Consider the following 19360-nt stretch of genomic DNA (forward strand, 5'->3'; position numbering starts at 1 on the left):
AGATGAACATAGGGAAGGGAAGCAAAAATAATATAAAAACAGGGAGGGGGTCAAAACATAAGAAACTCTTAAATATGGAGAAAAAACAGAGGGTTATTGGAGGGGTTGTGAGAGGGGGGATGGGCTAAATGGGTAAGGGGCATTAAGGAATCTACTCCTGAAATCATTGTTGCACCATATGCTAACTAACTTGGATGTAAATTTTAAAAAATTTAATTAATTAAATAAAGACATAAAAAAGAGAGAAGAAAAATAATATAGATCAGATATTCAGATCTACATAAAGAGCATCAAAGAAAAAATAATGAAGGCAAAATAAAAACTTATTTTCCTATTTTCAATATTTTATTTATTTATTTATTTATTTATTTATTTATTTTATCTATCTATCTATCTAGTTAGAGAGATTGTGAGCAGGGTAGGGACAGAGAAAGAGGGAGAGAGAGAATCCCAAGCACACTTCACACCCAGCATAGAGCATGATGCAGGGCTTGATCTCACAACCGTGTGATCATGACCTGAGCCGCAATCCAGGGTCAGACGCTTAACTGAGCCACATGGGTAACCCTATTTTTCCTATTCTTAGCTGATGTAACAGAAAACAAATTGTTCAAATAATATTAAATAGGAACAAGGTACTCAATTATGTGTGTGTGTGTGTGTGTGCACTTATGTATGCTATGTATAAGTGAAATGTATGATAATGATACAAGAGACAAAAAGGGGGAATTAGGATTATTTTATTATTGAATAGTACTCACACTATCTGTGAAGTGGTGTAGTGTTATGTGAAAGTGGATTTAGATTAGCTATAAATGTATATTTCAAACACAAAAGGCAGTAAAAGAGTGGAAGACAAAAAGAGCAACAAATAACAAGAGCAACAAATATAAAGCAGTAAGGAATATAATTGATATTAATCCAACTATGTCAATAATCACGTTGAACCTCAGTGGTCTAACTGCACCAATTTAAAGATACAGACTGAAAGAGTGGATCAAAAAACAAGACTCAACTATATATACCTTGTCTACAAGAAACCAGCTTTAAATATAAAGAAACATACAGATTAAAACTAATGGATGGAGAAAAATATAACTAACACTAATCAAAAGAAAGCAGGAATAGATATACTAATTTTAGAGCTGGCTTTAAAGCAAGCAAAGTTATCAGGAATATAGAAGTTCATTACATATTGATAAAGGCATAAATTCTCCAAGAAGATATAACAATCTTTAACTGGTATGTGCCTAATAATGGAGTATAAAATTATATGAGTAAAAAATAACAGAATTGCAAGGAGATGAATCTACTATCATAGCTGAAGATATGTCAACATCATTCTATCAGAAATGGACTGATCCAGTTGACAGAAAATCTGTAAGGACATAGTTGAACTCAAAAAAACCATCAATCAACTATATATATTGCCATTTGTAGTCTACTTCATCCAACCAGAGCAGAACACACATCCTTCTTAAGTTCACAAGGAACGTTCACCAAGATACACCACATTCTGGCTATAAAACACCCCTTTCCAAATTTAAATTAATAGAAATCATACAGTATCTGCTCTAAGACCAAAAAGGAATTATAAACCAGAAATCAGTAACAGAAACATAACTTGAAAATCCCAAATTATGTAGAGATTCAACAACACACTTCTAAGTAACCCATGGCTCAAGTAAGAAACCTCAAGAGAAATTTAAAATTATCTTGAACTAAGTGAAAATGAAAACACAATTCATCAAAATTTGTGGTATGCAACAAAAGTAGTGGTTAGAGGAAAATTTATAGCACTAAATGCATATTCAGAAAATAAGCAATATCTAAGATCAACAACCTAAGTTTCTACCTCAGGGAGCTATATAGATAAAGAAGAGCAAATTAAGCTCTTAATTAAGATAAAGAAGAGCAAAGTAAACAGAAGAAATAATAACAACACGGAAAACAGGAAAGCAATAGAGAAAATCAATGATTTTCTTGGTTTTTGGAATAGATCAATACAATCAATTTAAGTCTCCATCCAGGCTAAGTTGAAAAAAAAAAAAAAGGAAAAAGAGAACATAAATTGCTAACGTCAGACATGAAAGAGAAGACATCACTACATCACTATGGGCATTAAGAGAATAATAAAGGAACTCTATGAGCAACTCTATGGGGATAAATTTGATAAACTTAGAGACCAATATCTCTCCTTAACATAGAAACAAAAATCCTCAACTAAATATTAGCAAACTTAATCTAACAGTGCAAAAAGAATTCTGCATCACAACCAAGTGGAATTTGTCACAGGTATGCATGGCTGTTTTAACTTTTGAGAATGAATTAATGTAATCAATCACATCAACAGGCTAAAAAAGACAAATCATGTGATCATATCAATAGATGCAGAAAAAGTATTTGCTAAAATCCAAACCCATTCAATACAAAAACTCAGTAAACTAGGAACAGAGGACAATTTTCACAAACTGATAAAGAATATCTATAAAAACCTAACAAGAATTAATACTGTTAAAATGTCCATATACCCAAAGCAATCTACAAATTCAATGCATCAACTATCAAAATTCCAATGGTGGTTTATAGAAACAGAACAAACAATCCTAAAATTTATATGTATCTCTGAAAGTCCCCAAATAGCCATAGCAATCTCGAGAAAGAGCAAAGCTGGAGACATCATGCTCCCTGATTTCAAACTATTTTACAAAGCTATAGTGATTAAAACAGTATGGTATTAGCATAAAAACAGGCATACAGATTAATGTGATAGAACAGAGAACTGAAAAATATATCTATGCATATATGCATTTTATGACAAAGGAGCCAAAAATATAAAATGGAGAAAGGACAGTCTCATCAATAAATGAAGCTGGGAAAGAACACGAAAAATAATACTAAAATTTGTATGGAACCACAAAAGAACCTGAATAGCCAAAGCAATCATGAGAAAGAACACCAAAGCTACAGGTATCACAATCCCAGATTTCAAGATATACTATAAAGCTGTAGTAATCAAAACACTACGGTACTGGCACATAAACAGAGACATAGATCAATGGAATAGAATAGAGAGAACAGAAATAAACCTATGCTTATATGGTCCTTTAATCTGACAAAGGAGACAAGAATATACAATAAGAAAAGACAGTCCCTTCAATAAATGGTGCTGGGAAAACTGAACAGCTGCATGCAAAAGAATGAAACTGGATCACTTTCTTATGCCATACACAAAAATAAACTCAAAATGAATTAAAGATCTAACTGTGAGACCAAAACCCACAAAACTCCTAAAAGAAAACATAGGCAGTCATCTCTTGGACATTAGCCTTAGGCACATTTTCATGGGTATGTTCCATTGGGCAAGGGAAACAAAAGCAAAAATAAGCTATTGAGACTATACCAAAATAAAAAGCTTTTGCACAGCAAAATGAAAACACAACCTGCTGAATAGAAGATACTTGCAAATGATATATCTGAGAAGGGGCTAATATTCAAAATATATAAAGAATTTCTACAACTCATCAGAACAGATATACCTCAAAAATTAAAATTAAAATGACTCTATGATCCAGCAATCCCATTAGTGGGAATATATCCAAAGGAAATGAAAATGTATCTCAAAAAGATATCTGTACTCCCATGTGTACTGCAGCATTCACATTAGTCAAGATATGGAAACAACCTAAGTGTCTATCAGTCGATGAATTAATAAAGAAGATGTGGTATATTTATGTAGTGGAATATTATTCGGCCATGAGAAAGACAGAAATCCTGCAATTTGTGACACGGATGGACCTGAAGGCATTAAGTGAAATAAGACAGAGAAGCACAAATACTGTATGATATCACTTTATGCAGAATCTAAAAGAGCTGAACTCACAGAAACAGTGACTAGAAAGACGGTTGCCAGGAACTAGGGTGTGGTGAAATGGGGACATGTTGGTCAAAGAGTATAAACTTCCAGTTAGAAGATGAATAAATTCTGGGGATCTAATGTACATTATAGTGATTATAGTTGATATAATTTTAGTTGAAACAATATTTAAAGTTGCTAAGAGAGTAGATCTTAAATGTTCTTGCCACCAAAAAGAAATGGTGATTGTGTGACATGATGAACGTGTTAGCTCAGCTATGGTGGTAATGATTTTATAACATAAAAAGTGTATCAAATTAACTTGTACATCTTAAGTTTACACAATGTTATATGTCAATTATATTTCAATAAAGCGGGGGGGTGGAGGGGATGTAAGTAAGTAAATAATTAAGTAGATAAATAACTAAACAAACTGATATTTCCTCTTGTACCTACATGGAAACATAACAGGAAGCAAGTACGCTTTATTGTCTAGTTTTGCAATAATACTTAAACATTTTTGGAAAACTCTTCTAAATTTTATCTAAATTATTTTAGGTGTACATATACTTAGATATTCTTCAGAAATATATAAATATGACATTTTTAGATTTTCTCATAATTTGTTATCTTATTCAAAAATAAAATTCATTCATAATATATTTTCTTTTTATTTTTAAACATTTATTTATTCTTGAGAGAGAGAGAGAGAGAGAGAGAGAGAGAGAGAGAGAGAGAGACAGAGCATGAGTGGGGGAGAGGGAGACACAGAATCTGAGGCAGGCCCCAGGCTCTAAGCTGTCAGCACAGAACCCGATGCGGGGCTTGAACTCAGAAAACTGTGAGACCATGACCTGAGTTGAAGTCAGATGCTTAACCGACTGAGCCATCCAGGCACCCCTATAATATATTTTGTTACACTTAAGAATGGATCATTGACTTTATGAAGGAGAATTAAAATGTTTGCTTTCTCATCTCCAGCTGTTTGTGAAAAGATGAAACCACTACATCAGGTATTTCTTTTGACTCATGACAGGGAGACAACTACTCCAAAGCAACTGGACTAAACTATAAATGAAAGCAAATATGAGGAAAGTGATTCTTCCCCTGGCTTCAGAGAGGTTAATAATTTACCTCATTGTGCCATATTCAATAGAATGCTTCCAAATTACTGTTGTAGTACTAGTTAACTGTGGCACCAATTTGAGACCAATCATTCAGAGTCTAAAAAAGAGGAATTAAATAATTCAAACATAGATGTAACACGTTAATATTTCATCAAGAGGATTACACTGCTGCCTTAAAACTGAATCTCTAGAGATGGAAGACCTTGCTGTGTTGCTAGTATTCATCTGGTATCAACAACAGGTATCAACAGGAGTTCTGTTAAGAGAACCGGGCAGTACGCACATGTGGTAGAGAAATATCAAAGTGTTGAATAACTATTCTGAAGCTCGTGGCTTTTCCTGGGACAGCCGTGTTGACATTTGCACTCGAAGTGCAGCAGCACTAGTGAGCAAAACCACCGTGCCCAGCACGAGTCAAGCAGGGAAACGGTCACTGTGTTCTTCACTCTGTGTACAGTAGTAACACTGCCAGTTTCACACAAAACTGTGTTTGATGAAGCAGCGTCAAATATTAATTTCACTGAATCTTACACTGGCGAATACTTTTGATTAAAAAAAACATTGTGTGTGGGGAAAAGGAAAGCATGCATAATGCCCTTCTGCTGCATGACAAATCCGGATGGTTGTCCCCAGGAAAAGCACTCGCACGTGTAAGAGCTGCAAGATCAACTACCACCTTTTTGTCATGGAAATTTACATGGAAGAATGGCAAACAGTGGCTGCTCAGAGTTGAGTATTTGGCACACATTTTCTCAAAAATTAGTGAAATGACCCTTGTACTTCAAGGAAAACAAATGACAGTATTTTGTAGCCAATGATAAATGTGAGTGTTTAAGCAGACTTTGAATCCTGGAAAATTCACTCCTGTCAGTGGGAGCTTGACAGCTCCCCAACACCTGAACACATTTCTGATGGGCTTGGTGCTGACAAGAATGAATGTAAGTTTTGATACTATAAAATGAAATATGTCAAGGTTGAAAAGGTCTACATAACTTAATAAACCAGTATTTTCCAAATGAACCATGCATAAGGCTACAAGATCCTGCTTGGGCAAAAGAGCTTTTAAAAGTATACCACAGACATCCAATGGGTTTTAATGTAACAGTATGAAAAGCTCATTGTTATAATCTCAGATTCAGCATAGCAACTAACCTTACAACACTACCATTTTCAAAACATTTTGAAAATCCACAATTATCTGAGATGGCTACTGCAGTATTCCTGTCTGTTCCAATATATCTCTATGAGGCTGAATTTTCTACACTTCAATGGAAACAACATACCAGGCTGTACCAGGCTGCACACAGAAACATGTATGAGAGCCCAGCTGTCTTCCATCAGACAATAAAGAGATTTGCAAAAATGTAAAATAATGCTGCTTCTGGTATACATATTTTCTTGGAAAAGATCACTTTTTAATAAAAATATGCTATTTATGTGAACATGTAATCAATTTATTATTTGAAAATGAATACTTTTAGAATATCTGTTTTATTTTCAAATATGATAAAATATTGATAAATACAATGCACATTTTTTAAAAAAAGAACTCACTGGGATCCTCAATAATCTCTATGATCATAGAGTGGTACTGGAACCAAAGTTTGAAAACCGCATTTCCAATATGCTGAAGTATTCTAAGAAAAGGAAAAACAATGCTGGATGAGAGAGTAAATGGTATCACTTACAGCAAGAAGGCCTCATTCACAGCATCAAAGAATTCAGGCCAGAGCACCTCCTGAGGTTCATGTCCATGGTAGGTGAGCAGAGCCTCCACCAGTGGTTGGATATCTGGCAGAGTTACAAGTGGTACACAAACTCGCGACAGGAACCTTATCTTTTCAGGAGCCATTCTATGGAATGAATAACAAATAATTATCCAAATCTTAGAAAATCTTCATGCTAAGATTGACAAGTTACTTGCTTTGTCCCTCACATAAAGGGGGCTACCCTAACACCATCTATGAATTCTTCTCTTACTCCATTCTCTAGAAGAAATCCTTTAGTCCCATTTTAACACCACTTATTCTCAAGACTTTGGCATAACTATCTAGAGGCACCTCCAATTTACCATGCCCAAAACAGAACTCTTGAATTCCTTCCCCAAACATTCTTTCCCCAGTCCTGACAATCTCATTTCCTCAGGCTTTGAAGGCCATCCTTGATTCCCCCCTTTCTCATGCCCCTTACCTAATCCAACAGTAAATACCGTCAATTCATCTGACAACTTCTCTACATGCGCATCACTACCCCCTAATTCACCATCACCTCCAGCCTAGGTTACCGTGGAAACCTTCTAAGTTCTCCCTGCTTCTGTCTTCACTCCCACTGTTTATCATTAAAACAATTCCAGAAACTCTTTAAAAATTCAGATCACTTCACTTGTCTGCTCAAAGCTTTGCAATGGCTTCCCACCTCAGAGAACTAGGAAAGTCTTATACTGGCTGCTGAGGCCTTCCATGACAGGGCCCCTTCTGTTTCTCTGGCTTCATCTCCTTCTACTTTTTCCCTTGCTCATCCTACTCCAGTCCTCTAGGCCTCTAACTACTCCAGGTGGGTCCTGTTGTTCATTCTGCCCAGAACTCATGGCTAGCTAGCTCCTTCATTCCATATCAATCTCAGCTCAAATGCTGCTTTATGTGACGGCATCCCTGACCATCCCATTTAAATGTACTTACCAATATGGTAGCAATCAGCTACATGTGGCAATTTAATTTAAATGAAAGAAAATTCAAAATTCCTGTTCTCAGTTGCACCAGCCACATAACAAATGTTCAACCGGTACATGAGGCTAGTGGCTGATGGTACTGAACACTGCAAATTTCCAGAACTTGTCCATAACTCCAGGAAGCCCCAGTGGACAGCAGAGCTTAATAGAGAAAATGCCATCTCACCCCACTGTGTATCTCTGATCTCACTTACCCTGTTTTACTTTTCTTCAGAGTACTTTTCATCACCTGACCTATAATGTATTTATTTATTTATTGTTCATCATCTGTTTCTTCCTGTTAGGATATCAGCTTTATAAGGACAGATACTTTTTTCTATTTTGATCTCTGCTCCGCTTCTAGCATACAGGAAATGATTCCTTACACATACCATATGCTCAAGAAATAGATGTTACATGAATAAATCAACTAGAGATCAATAAAATGAAAGTTTGAGATGTACACTATTAGAGCTTTTCCTAGCTATATTTATATATAAATCTAGAAATTTAGCATGTGCTTTTTGAAACACAAATGGAACCATAGCAGAGAACATAAAGCTGTCCCTCACTTTTTTTTTTACTTGCTGCCTCATATTAAAAAATGTATGTTCTAGGGGCGCCTGGATGGCTCAGGTTAAATGTCCAACTTAGCTCAGGTCATGATCTCATGATTCATGAGTTCGAGCCCGCATCAGGCTCTGTGCTGACAGCTTAGAGTCTAGAGCCTGCCTCGTTCGAATTCTGTGTCTCCCTCTCTTTCTGCACCTCCCCCGTTCACGCTTTCTGTCTCTCTGTCAAAAATAAATAAACGTTAAAAAAATTTTTTTAAATGTGTGTTCTATAATTTAACAAAGCCTCTATTTATAGGCATTTAGGTTATTTCCAATTTTTCAGTATTACTGCTGAGAATTACTGTTACTATTACTGCTATAGTTTATTACTAAAAACACTGCTGCAGTGGTATCTATGCATATGTCTATCAGTGACCCTGTGTGAGTATTTGTATATTAACTGCATTCCAAGAGACTACCAGTTTACTTTTCCCCAAACTCCAACCCAAGTGCATAATCTCCTTGCGATACATTCAAATACATCTGACATACTACCATTTTCATCATATTAAAGAAATTTTTCCTAGAACCCTCTGACCTGTTCCAATCCAGGCAGATTGCTTTTTATTCCCTCTGTACAGTTAACACCTTGGTCTCTGTCATGGGGATTTCCTTCACTTCTCTCCTGAACCCCATATCTTTTTCTTTCTTGGTTCATTCTTCTTATGTGGAAAAAGGTACATGAGTGATAAAGTACTTGAGACCTTGCATGTCTGGAAATATCTTTATTTTACTCTCACACTTGATTAACACTTTGGCTGAGTATAGAAATCTTGTAATTTTCCAACAAAATTGTAAGGGTGTGGTTCTAATGCCTTCTAGCTTCCTCCAGTGTTGTTTTTGAGAAGCTCCATGCTATTATGAATTTTCATCCTTTATATAAGTCCTGTTTTCACTCCCTGGAGGCTTTTGGAAATCCTCTCTGAAATTTTACACTGATATGTTTTGGTATGGATTTATTTTTATTCATTGTGGTCAGCACTCAGTGGATCTTAAATAAGAAAAGTTCTATTAGATTGTTTCTTTGACAATTTCCTATCCATTTTTCAATCTGTTTTCTATGAGAACTCCAATGATTCTGGATATTGAATTTCCTGGACACTTTGCTGTCTTTTCTTTCTTATTTTTCATCTCTTGGTCTTTTTACTCTAGATTTAAAAGAACTTTTCAAATTTATCTTCCACTCCTTTTATTAAGTTTTTCATGACAAATCTCTCATGATTAATTTACAAGAACATTAAAAAAATTTTTTTTAAGTTTATTTTTTTTTGAGCGAGAGCATGCGAGAGTGAGTTCAGAAGGGGCAGGGAGAGAGGGAGAGACAGAAAATCCCAAGCAGTCTCCACACTGTCAACATGGAGCCCAACATGGCTCAAACTCACAAACCATGAGATCATGATCTGAGACGAAATCAAGAATCAGACACTTAACTGACTGAGCCACCCAGTTGCCCCACAAGGCAGGAGTATTATAATGGCTGCTTCATATGTGTGTATTATCTTTTGATACGAGATCAAAACTCAAGCACTGTCCACCCCGGCTACTGCAAGCCTGTCTAGAAATGCAGGTACAACTGTCCACCACGGGTCTAGGGGATTGGTTATGGGTAGTCTCTACCATGGTAATAGCTGAAATGAACAATTTACTGGCCAAGACTTCCCCCAAAAGCTGTAAGCCTTCAAACAGACTTCAGAGTTCCAGAACAGTTACATCAGACACAGTCTGTCAGTAAAATTTTTGTCTAAGTAAAGGTTGGATTCCTGGTACTTCCTCCTCCATCATCTTCCCTGACATCCCCTTCTGATCTCTTCTATTAAGAAAAAGAAAAACAAAAACAACCTCTCACCTTCTTACTTTCTACTACTCTGCCCTTTTGTATTTTATCCTAGGAGAACTATTTGGCTCAATCTTTGAAGTCATTACTTGCTATTCAGCTGTATTTCCTATTCAGTCTTCTACTTTTTTTTTTCGTCTATGAGTCCCCTCTTTTAAAAACATAACCAATTTATTTCTATTTCAAGGATTTGATAGTTTCTCTTATTTTTAAGACATTAATTATCATCCCCCCCTTTTTTTAACCATTTGCTTGTCTTAGGTAATGTATCTTCCGTTTTGTGGCATTTAGTTCATCTTTCCTTATGGTGTTGGTTTTCCATGAATATCTAGGGATTTTTGTTTCCCCTCTCTGGAATTTGGGATTTCCCACTAGCCTCTCCATGACTGCTTTTTACCACAGCCTCCTCTGGTACTTGTGGAGAGGGTCAGGATGTATTCCTGGTTGGGGTTGCCAATAAATTGTACTCTGGGCATTGCAGCACCCCCAGAATGGCTGGGAATTAATAGCCATTTGATGCTCATTCCTCCTCCAAATCTTCTCCCTCCTTCCTGATGGAAACAGGACACTTCTGTTGTCTCTTGTTGGAAGACAGCAGATAAGGACTGCATGAGGGCCTAGCCCTTAGCTGGCTTCTGTAAATTGAGGCAGTGCAACAGGCTGTCTTGTTGGCTGCCAGGTACCTCCTGCTCCATGAATCCACTCCAATGTTACTTTTACCTTTTGCAGTAGTTTTCTCTTGCAAGCTTTTTGGGCTGTGATATTTTCCTTCAAAAATATCCCATAACCTGCCACTTGAAGTCTTTCTTGTAACTTGTGGGTCATCAAATGCCTTATTTATTAATATTTATTTAGTATTTATTTATTAGTATTTATTAGTATTTATATATTTGTTAAAATTTCTCCATCATTGCTAAGAGTTGGGAGGATAAAGTGAATGCTAGGCCATGCATGAATTTAGTTCACCACTTGATTTTGTCTCTTATATTACATTTTCATCTTACTCTCTTGCACTTTAATCTTTAGGATCTGGCCAAGTTCTCTACATTAGAGCTACTCAAAATATGGTCCTCAGAATCACCAGCAACAGCACCCCTATGAATGGGACCAAGAAATCTGTTCCTTAACATCTTAACATCAGGTGATTCTTATGCCTACTGTAATTTGAGAAACACTGCTCCACACTACTTCTTCAGTAGCAGTCCCGAGAACTAGATGATTATCAATCTCTAGTAACAATCTGAATACTTTAATAGACATGATAGAACTATGTTTTAGATTTTCTGTTTTGTCTTTTTTGTTTCAGTTTAGCTATATTTTCTTGATAATCAACAATAAAATTCTCAGAGATAAATTTTTTGTCAAACTACACTAATGATTTCTTGTGTGCAGTTTGTCTTTTCTCCTCAAATAATTACCTTTTGCAAAATTCACTTCTTGTTCTTTACCACTTTCCTAAATGACTGAGGTCTCTTCAACCACAGGTATCTTCCACTATGCTTTACTGTCTTTCTCTAACCACCAAGGTGGTTTTAGATTTAAAAATAATTGTGTTTTTGAGTCCATTATCTAATTTTAATGAAAAGACATATTTGGCTTGAGTTGTAAATACCATAAAGTTTTGGAATTTATGAACTTATTGGGTGGGATTGGAGAAGGGAAGAGTTGTTGTATGTCTGTAATGTGGACTGTTTTTCATGTATATTTTGCACAGAATCTAGCAGAATATTTTGCATAGAGTATTAAGAGCCTGATGTGTATCTGAGAAATGGAAAAATAGTTACATGTACTCAATAAATCTAGAACTCTGAATGAAGCAGGGAGGTGTTGATCTTGCCCTTCAGCAATCCTCTCTGGAAGAACCGGTTAAGTCCAACTTTTCCCTCATTATCTTAAAATTTTTACCATTCTCTCATTACTTTAGAAGAGAGGGCTCAGAGACTATCACTGGCTACTAGGGGTATGGAAAAGACAATCCTGGCAACAAGGGCATTTATCAAGCACTGAAATTTATGGGATGCAGACTGTATCTCCCAATCAGGCTGAAAAGGTCCAAGAGAATTTTGTGAAAATTTCTAAAGTCTTTTGGGGTGCTTCGGTGGCTTAGTTGGTTAAGCATCTGCTCTTGACCTCACTCAGGTTTTGATCTCAGGGTCGTGAGTTCAAGCCCTGCATTAGGCTCCATGCTGGGCATGAGCCTACTTTAAAAAAAACCCTAAAGTTTCATATAAATTTCAGTAGCTTGTCAGTTGACCTACCTAAATGCAGGTCAACTGATAATGTTCTGAAAGGCTTCAAGGTGCTCACAGCCTTCATGGCTCCCTCTTTTGGTCTTGAGCTTGCCAGAGTGTGGAAATCCAACTTCAACTAGAGTTAGGCAACACTTTCCAGACTGGAGTACACTAAGCATTATGTCTTGATTAATTGCCAGAGCAACACTTCCAAATGATCTTTGCACAAGAATTCAACTGCAGAAGGTTCAACAGTAACCATATACTGCTAGAAACATCATTCTCATGTGGCTATGTTGAAGTTTCCAAACCATCTGCAGCAAACCACAGAACTAACTACAAGATAAACTGATGATGCTCAGAAAGTCCAGAATGTCATTCCTTCTAGACGGTTTATAGCAAAGAACAGGAGAGAATTTAAACGTTCTGTCATTGAATTGTTGATTTTAGTTGGTGGCAAGTGAAATTCTATTTAAAATGCTATGACAAGACTATTTATCAGGCGTCTAAAAAGAATGCAAAAGGAAACCAAACAGATTTTCCTATGTTTTTTGTTCCTCTGACATTTTATGCATCAAAGTTATGAGATTTTTATATTTTCTAAGAGACTTTTGAGTCTTTTGAAATGAACTTGAAACATTCAAGTAGCAAAAAGTGAAAGAAATGTACAGATGCCCTCTTTAAAAAAAAAAAAACAGAGAAAAACAGAATAGCATTGTTTGTATGGTGTTTAAGTTTGAGAGGCCCTTGGCGACTTGAACATTTCAAGTCTTCCAAGCAGAAGGTAAGTAATGATAAAATTCAAGTTTCATAAATAATGGGAATATCTGCATTCAAGTGTACTGGAAAGTAGTTTTCCCACTATGCTATATTCTTATTCAACTTTTTTGATTTTTAAATCTTAGAAATGCACAGATAACTTCATATATATATATATATAGCAAATTTATATTGTTATGACGCATATTCTAGTTATTATTATAAGTTATGACAGCAACAAATATAATGGCTCCAGCATGTTTGGCAGCTCTTTCAAATGTTATCATGATGGCATTTCACTACCTGATTTCATCAAATCAGTTTCTAACTGAGACAAGAGAACACACTTGGTTGGATTTATAATTCACTAGAGAGCTGTAGATGTGGAGTTCTGAGTCTCACATAAGCTTTAAGGGATCCAGGTTCTTTTATGGATGGAGAACAGAACTTCCTGGCTTCAGGTCTTAAAAGTAGAACTTTAAACGCTCATAAAGAGACTCAAAAAGAATGCTGAGCATCAAATTGCTTTTTTAAATTCAATCTTCTGATAATTATAAATGAACTTAATTTAATTTCTCTAAAAATTCAACACATTCAAAAAAATACCTGCAAAAATTTCTTGCTGAATTCTAAAATTCATTCTAAAAATTAAGACTCCATAGTAAACACCATTCAAAAGAGCAAATTAGGAATGTATCAGATGTATCAGTGTCCAAAGGACATTCTACTAGCATATGCACCTCATATTCTTGGTAAATTCAGTTAAGAGTTCTACTAATTACATCAATGATTTGCTTTGACTAAAAATGTTTTTAAACTATTACCAAATTAATCACCATGTTATCCTTGCTGCTACTGCCAGCTGGGTGCCAGCATGGACATCCTTCAGAAAACTGCTCTGCACCAGGGAATGTGCATATTATTTTTTTTAAAAACATACATCCTTACTGAAGAAGCAATCATAAACTCAGGAATTAACCTGCCCCACAAAATGAGCCAATCTGGCACAAATGGAAATTTCTCAGATGTAAAGAGTATATTAGCTAATAGTTTCCAGCAGGCTTTCCTAATTGTGGTCAATGGAGTTTAGATGCCTTTCTGAACTGCTGTCCTCTTCTGTCCTGAGGGTGAGAAAATGAAAAGTACACATTCTGAAGAAAGAATCTGAAAGACCAGTATAGTCAAATAATGGGTACAGTGCAGAAAGACACTGTAAAGGAGAAAAAATACTGCAGAGTGCAGAGAGGAATCAATATTAAGCAATCTAAGGCTGATTAAAAATGATTTTTTTTCATGAACTACAACTGCCATTTTGGAAATAAGACCCTGTGGCAGGAAATTATTCCTTTATTATGAATATTCTCTTTTAAGTTTTGGTATTTTGCCAGCTAGCACTGTATTTTCATTTTTAAAAAGTCTAATTATAAAATTATGTATAGAAGAACATAGGGAATTACTATAACATCAACTGTGCACTCATTGCCATGATTTCACAATGCTAACATTTTAGTGATATTTCTAGTTGACGTTTTAAAGAAATAAAAATGTTTCAGTTACAGTTGAAACACCCTCTCCTGTCTCATTTTCTCTTCCCCTTCCTAGGAGTTAGCACTCCCCTAACGATGGGAGTCCTCTCTGTCTAGTTTTTTTTTTTTTTTTTTTAATGTTTATTTTTGAGAGAGAGAGAGAGAGAGAGAGAGAGAGAGAATGAGAATGAGAATGAATCTCCAGCAGGTTCTGAGCTGTCAGTTCAGAGCGTGATGTGGAGCTTGATCTCAGGAACTATGAGATCATGACCTGAACTTAAATCAAGAGTCACTCAACAGACTTAGCCACCCAGGCGCCCTCTTTCTGTCTAGTTTTAACACTTTTACTTTATATGTGTGTATTGTTTTGAGTGTTTTTAAAACTTTATGTAATGATGACATTACGGGTATCTTTTTGCCACTTCCTTGCTATTCTGTTCTGTGGGTCTTTGTGTCTGGCTTTATACAAGTACCAAAGTGGCTTAATGACTAGCTTTGTAATATGTTTTGAAATCAGGAAGGGTGAGGCCTCTAGTTTTGTTTCTCTTTTCAAGGTTGTTGACTATTTCGGGTCTTCTGAGATTCTATATGAATTTTAGGACTTTTTTAAAAATCTATTTCTGCAAAAGAAAAATGCCATTCGGATTTTAATAGGACTGCATTGTATCTATGGGCTGCTTGGGGTAGTATGGACATTTTAACAATATTAAGTCTTCCAGTCCCTCAACACAGAATGCCTCTTATGTATTTGTGTCATGTTTAATTTCTTTCAGCAACATTTTGTAGCTTCCGGCATATAAGTCTTTCATTTCCTTAAGTTTATTCCTCAACATTTTATTCTTTTTGATGCTACTGTAAATGGGCTTTTTATATATAAAAAAAATCTCTTTGTAAAACTGCTCACTACTAATGTATAAAACACAAGTGATATTTGAGTATTTATTTTGTATCCTGTAACTTTACTGAGTTAATTTACTAGTTTTAATAGTTTTTCTGTGGAATCTTTAGGGTCTTCTGCATATAACATCATGTCATGTATAAGCAGAATAAGAGGTTCTTTAAAATTTGGATGCCTTTTGTTTCTTTGTCTTGCCTAATGGCTCCAGTGCTTCTAGTACTGTGTTAAAAAGAAGTGGTGAGAGAGGGTATCCTTGCTTTGTTCATGATTTTAGAAGGAAAAAATTTCAGTCTTTCACCATGGAGTGTGATGTTAGCTGTGGGCTTTTCACACATTGCCTTTATTTTGTTGAAGTATGTTCCCTGTATTCCTACTCTACTGAATGTTCTTATCATCAAAGGATGTTGAATTTTATCAAATAGTTTTTTCTGCTTTAATTGAAATTATCATTTGTTTTTGTCCATCATTCTGTTAATATGGTGTACTACACCAAATGGTTTTTGAATGTTGAACCAACTTTGCATGCTAGGAATAAATCCCACTTGACCATGATGCAGAATCTTTTTAATTGCTGAGTTTGGTTGACTTGTATATTGCTGAGGATTTTTACACATGAATATTCATCAGGAATATTGCTTGCAGTTTTTTTTTCTTGTAGTGTATTTATCTGATTTTGGTATCAGGGTAATGCTGGCCTCATAAAATGAGTTTTGAAGTGTTCCCTCCTCTTCAATTTCTTGAAAGAGTTTGAGAAGGACTGGTATTAATTCTTTAAATATTTGATAGAATTCTCTAGTGAAACCATCCAATTCTGGGCTTTTCTGAGCTTTCTCCTTCCTGTTGTAGATCTGTTCAGATTTTTAAATTTATGAGTCACTCTTGGTATGTTTATAAAAAATTTATCCATTTCTTCTAGATTATCCAATTTGTTGCAATATAATTGTTCATAGTAGTCTCTTTTTATTTTTCTGCAATGAGTTGTAATGCCTTCTCTTTCATTTGATATTTGTTATTTTAGTCTTCTTGCTGATTTTCTTAGTCTAGTTAAGGGTTTGACAGTTTTCTTGATCTTTTAAAAAATCGAATTATTTGTTTTTTTCCCATTCTCTCTTTAGTTTATTTCTCCTGTAACCTTTACTATTTCATTGTTTTTGCTATCTGTGGGTTTAGTTTATTCTCCTTTTTCTACTTCCTTGAAGTATAAAGTTAGGTTGCTGATTTGAGATCTTTTATCTTTATTTTTTTAAACGTTTATTTTTGAGAGAGAGAGAGAGAGAGAGAGAGAGAGAGAGAGAGAGAGAGAGAGAGAGAGAGAGAGAATGCACGCACAAGCGGGGGAGGGACAGAGAGAGAGGAAGACAGAGGAACCGAAGCCGCCCGATGCAGGGCTCAAATTCACAAACCATGAGATCATGACCTGAGCCAAAGTCAGGCGCTTAACCAACTGAGCCACCCAGATGCCCCAAGATCATCTTTTTTAAACAAGATGTTTACTGCTATGTACTTTCCTCTTAGTACTGCTTTTCCCTCATCTTATACATTTTGATATACTGTGTTTTCATTTGTCTGAACATATTTTCTAATTTCCCTTGTGATTTCTTCTTTGACTCATTGTTCAAAAATGTGTTGTATAATTTGCACATATTTGTGAATTTTCCACTTTCCTTTTATTTTTTTTCAAGTTTTTTAATGTTTATTCATTTTTGAGACACAGAGAGAGAGACAGAGTGAGAGCGGGAGGGGCAGAGAGGGAGAGAGAGAATTTGAAGTAGGCTCCTGGCTCTTAGCTGTCAGCACAGAGCCTGATGCGGGGCTCAAACCCACAAACTGTGAGATCATGACCTGGGCCGAAGTCAGACACCCAACTGACTTAGCCACCCAGGCACCCCTCTCCTTCATTTGTGAAGGATACTTTGCAGCATATAATAATCTTGATTGGCAGGTTTTTGTTTTAGCACTTTGCTATGTCATCTCACTCCCTTCTGGCCTTAATGTTTCTGCTAAGTAATCCACTGACAATCTGGAGTTTCCTTATATGTGCTTGTATTCTTGCTACTGTCAACATTCTCTGTCTCTTGACAGTTTAATTACAACATAACTTGCCATGGGTCTTTTTGGGTTTATTTTAGTTGGGAGTTTGAGCTTCTTGAATTTGGATGTCTAACTCCTTCTTCAGATTTGATAGTTCACTTTTTCTCTCTCACTTCCTCTGTGACTCCCACAACACATACAATTGGTCCATTTGATGATGTTTCATAACCTCTATGGTTTAATTAACGTTTCATTCTTTTTTCTTTTTATTCCTTGATTTGAGAATTTCAAGTGACATGTCTTCAAGTTAACTGCTTGATCAGTCTATTGTTGAACCTCTCTAGTGAATTTTTCAATTCAGTTATTTTTTTCTTCAGCTCCAGAATATCTGTTTGGTTGTTTTTAATAATTTGTATCTGTTGATATTCTCATTTTGTTTACACATTTTTCTGATTTAATTTAGTTGTTTATCTGTATTCTACTGTAGTGCATTGAGTTCCTTTAGGACGATTATTTTTAATTGTCAGGTGGTTCATTCATAGCTCTCCATTTCTTTAGGGTAGGTTTGTGCAAATTAATTTTGTTCCTTTGGGCCATGTTTACCTGTTTCTTTGTGTGCCTTATTTTTTGTTGTGTTTTATGCAATTGAAGAAAGCCACTTCTTCTAGTCTTTATGCACTGGCTTTGTACGGGGGAACTTTCACTAATCAACCTGGTGAGAGAATCTGGGGGTCCTTTGAATCTTTTCTGGGGATGTGTCTTCTCTGGGCTTATGTAATTTCCCAGAGAGCTTGCCAGTTTTTCAGGAGTTTGCAATCTCTTCCTCCCTCTGGTGTTTGTCTGTGGTACTGCAGGTTCTCTGGTGCCACAACAAGCCACTAAGTTTTTGTTCTCTGCAGCCCCTCTGACCTTCAAAGTGGGCTGCTTCAAGTCAGGGGAGACAAAAACCAATCCCTAGGGTAGCCCCTTCAGAAGCTGGAACATTAGATACACATTCTACTCTTCTTTCCCACCCCCCAACCCACCCAGACAGAAGCTGTGAGTTGGGTGTTTTCTCCTTACACCAACCTCCATCTGCAGCACTGCCAGCTCCCTGGGGCTACAAAAAGCAGCATAGGGCTCTCTAACATTCACGCTCTCCAGGTATTGAAAGTCTGCTCATTCCCCATCAGTGGTCAGAGTCAGGTAAGTTACCTGAGGCAGTCCCTCAGGCAGCCCCCGCAAAAGCAAGAACACTGAACATATTCCATTCTTTTCTTTCTCCCTCAAGGGACAAGCTGCAAGCTAGAATTTTCCTCCCAGTCCCACCAAGCTGAGCCAGCTTAGGGGAAGGGCTACAGTGGTTGGTATAAAATGGCTTTCTTACCCATTTCAATATGGCCATTTTTGACTTTGAGCTTGCCTGGAGTATTGTAACTTCTTAATTGGTTTCTGGAGTTTTCAAAGGGAAACAAGGACTGGAGCTTCCTATTCTGTCTTGCTGACCTCACTCTTGAATTTTTTAAATGTTTATTTGTTTAGTTTTCCTCTTTTGGTAATAACTTGCTTATATTTCTTGTCCATTCCTTTAAAAACATTTTTTTATTGGGGCACCTGGGTGGCTCAGTCGGTTGAGCATCCGACTTCGGCTCAGGTCATGATCTCACGGTCCGTGAGTTTGGGCCCCGTGTGGGGCTCTGTGCTGACAGCTCAGAGCCTGGAGGCTGCTTTGGATTCTGTGTCTCCCCCTCTCTCTCCCCCTCCCCCCTCATGCTCTGTCTCTCTCTCTGTCAAAAAT

General features: G+C 36.3%; 1 protein-coding gene across 8 annotated transcripts in view; it reads right to left on the reverse strand.

Moving 5' to 3' along the window:
• FANCC (FA complementation group C) overlaps positions 1 to 19360 on the reverse strand; it is a 261535-nt gene that overhangs the window by 58699 nt on the left and 183476 nt on the right. For all 8 annotated transcript variants that reach the window (XM_042964675.1, XM_042964680.1, XM_042964672.1 and 5 more), the window contains one exon: positions 6672 to 6836. In XM_042964675.1, coding sequence (XP_042820609.1) covers positions 6672 to 6836 — 165 coding nt within the window. The remainder of the gene's footprint in view (positions 1 to 6671; positions 6837 to 19360) is intronic.

Source organism: Panthera tigris, chromosome D4, assembly GCF_018350195.1.
Source record: "Panthera tigris isolate Pti1 chromosome D4, P.tigris_Pti1_mat1.1, whole genome shotgun sequence".
Lineage (NCBI taxonomy): Eukaryota > Metazoa > Chordata > Mammalia > Carnivora > Felidae > Panthera > Panthera tigris.